Source organism: Olea europaea, unplaced genomic scaffold, assembly GCF_002742605.1.
Source record: "Olea europaea var. sylvestris unplaced genomic scaffold, O_europaea_v1 scaffold34515, whole genome shotgun sequence".
In the NCBI taxonomy this organism is placed as follows: Eukaryota; Viridiplantae; Streptophyta; class Magnoliopsida; order Lamiales; family Oleaceae; genus Olea; species Olea europaea.
In genome coordinates this window covers 1-1,212 of record NW_019253586.1, presented here as the reverse complement: position 1 = coordinate 1,212, position 1,212 = coordinate 1, and the positions used below count along the sequence as shown (strand labels likewise).

Below are 1,212 nucleotides of genomic sequence, written 5' to 3'. Positions count from 1 at the left end.
TTTCTTATGTTCAGGATAGGCTTCACTAGGAGTTATTGTAGAGAGGGTTCTATTTCAAGAGGTTCAAACTTTTTTCTTTTTTTCTTTTGAATAGTTAGGACTAAAGAGTCTTTACTCTTAAGACTCAAACTTAAGGTTCAAAAAATTAAAAAAAAAATTAAAAAAATCTTGTGCCTAGGCACATATTAGGTGGGACCACCCGTTCGTGAATCTAGGCCCTAGACAGGGTGCTTCGCTTAGGCACACGTTTTAAAACACATATAAATAAACAAATTATTAGTTTCATGTTATTCGAGCAACGAGACCATTAAAAGAATTTATAGCTTACCATGATCGACAGAAATAGCTGATATAAGAGGACCATATTCTCCAAAATCTGGGATACCGGTTGTCCCTCTTCCAGCCCAGTAGAAGCGGTTTTCTAAAGTATTATCTGTGACAGCTGCAGAGAAGCTTCTTACGATTCCTATATTAACTCCACCAGCTTCATCTTCGATATTGAAATCCTTAAGCACCCGCTGTCCCTGAAATAATTTAACCCAAATACTACTGAACTTTTTGATGCTCAATATGATACCACAATGAAATGCGAATCAAACTGATTCCCATCTCTCAGGGAAAATTTCTATCAGCTGTAAGAAAATAAGAATGGTGGTAAGTATGCAAGCACCTGAATGTAAACATCAAATATGCGCCTTCCAAGGCTGCTGTATGTTCTGTCTTCAGTAAACACGATCTCTGCAAAGTGAAGGTTTACTGTGTACTTTCCATTTCCGAGACAGAACCCATAATAAGATAATGACAGAGGGGAAACCCGTGCATCCATGTAAAGTTGGGGATTTTTCCCAGAGATGCTAGAGTTGTTCCTCCTGATGTAACCATTTTTCTTATCCAGGAAGTGACCCGTGCTGCTAAATCCTCAGTTTGACATCCCACTTTGAAGGAAATTAGATGCCCCTCCAGGACTGTTGTCCATTTCATATGGGATACCATTATCGTCATCTTTTACTTCTCCTCTACCACAATTTATATGAAGGGAGTAATGCACTGATACACAATCCATTTATATGATTCTTACAGTTAAAAAACATATTTAAAAGAGGGGAAGTGCAGGAACTGCATACAAACACAGGAGAAATAATCAGTTTTTACTTGCGTGATAGATTAAATATAGAAGTCAAGAAACATCACCACAAAATCCAAAATCCGGTC

At 37.6% G+C, this 1,212-nt stretch overlaps 1 protein-coding gene across 1 annotated transcript; it reads right to left on the bottom strand.

Moving 5' to 3' along the window:
* Positions 1-228: 228 nt before the first annotated feature.
* Positions 229-1,206, bottom strand: LOC111386187 (probable LRR receptor-like serine/threonine-protein kinase At1g07650). The gene is made up of 2 exons (XM_023010639.1): positions 671-1,206; positions 229-524 (listed from the first exon to the last, which is right to left on the bottom strand). The coding sequence occupies exons 1-2, from the start codon at positions 824-826 to the stop codon at positions 318-320; spliced, it is 363 nt and encodes a 120-aa protein (XP_022866407.1). The 5' UTR covers positions 827-1,206; the 3' UTR covers positions 229-317.
* Between the last annotated feature and the right edge of the window lie 6 nt (positions 1,207-1,212).

Excerpts from the sequence above, each read along its gene's own strand:
- LOC111386187 (XM_023010639.1), bottom strand. The coding sequence starts at position 826 with ATGGATGCACGGGTTTCCCCTCTGTCATTATCTTATTATGGGTTCTGT. Across the intron at positions 525-670 it reads TATTTGATGTTTACATTCAG|GGACAGCGGGTGCTTAAGGA; the intron begins GTGCTTGCATAC and ends AAATTATTTCAG.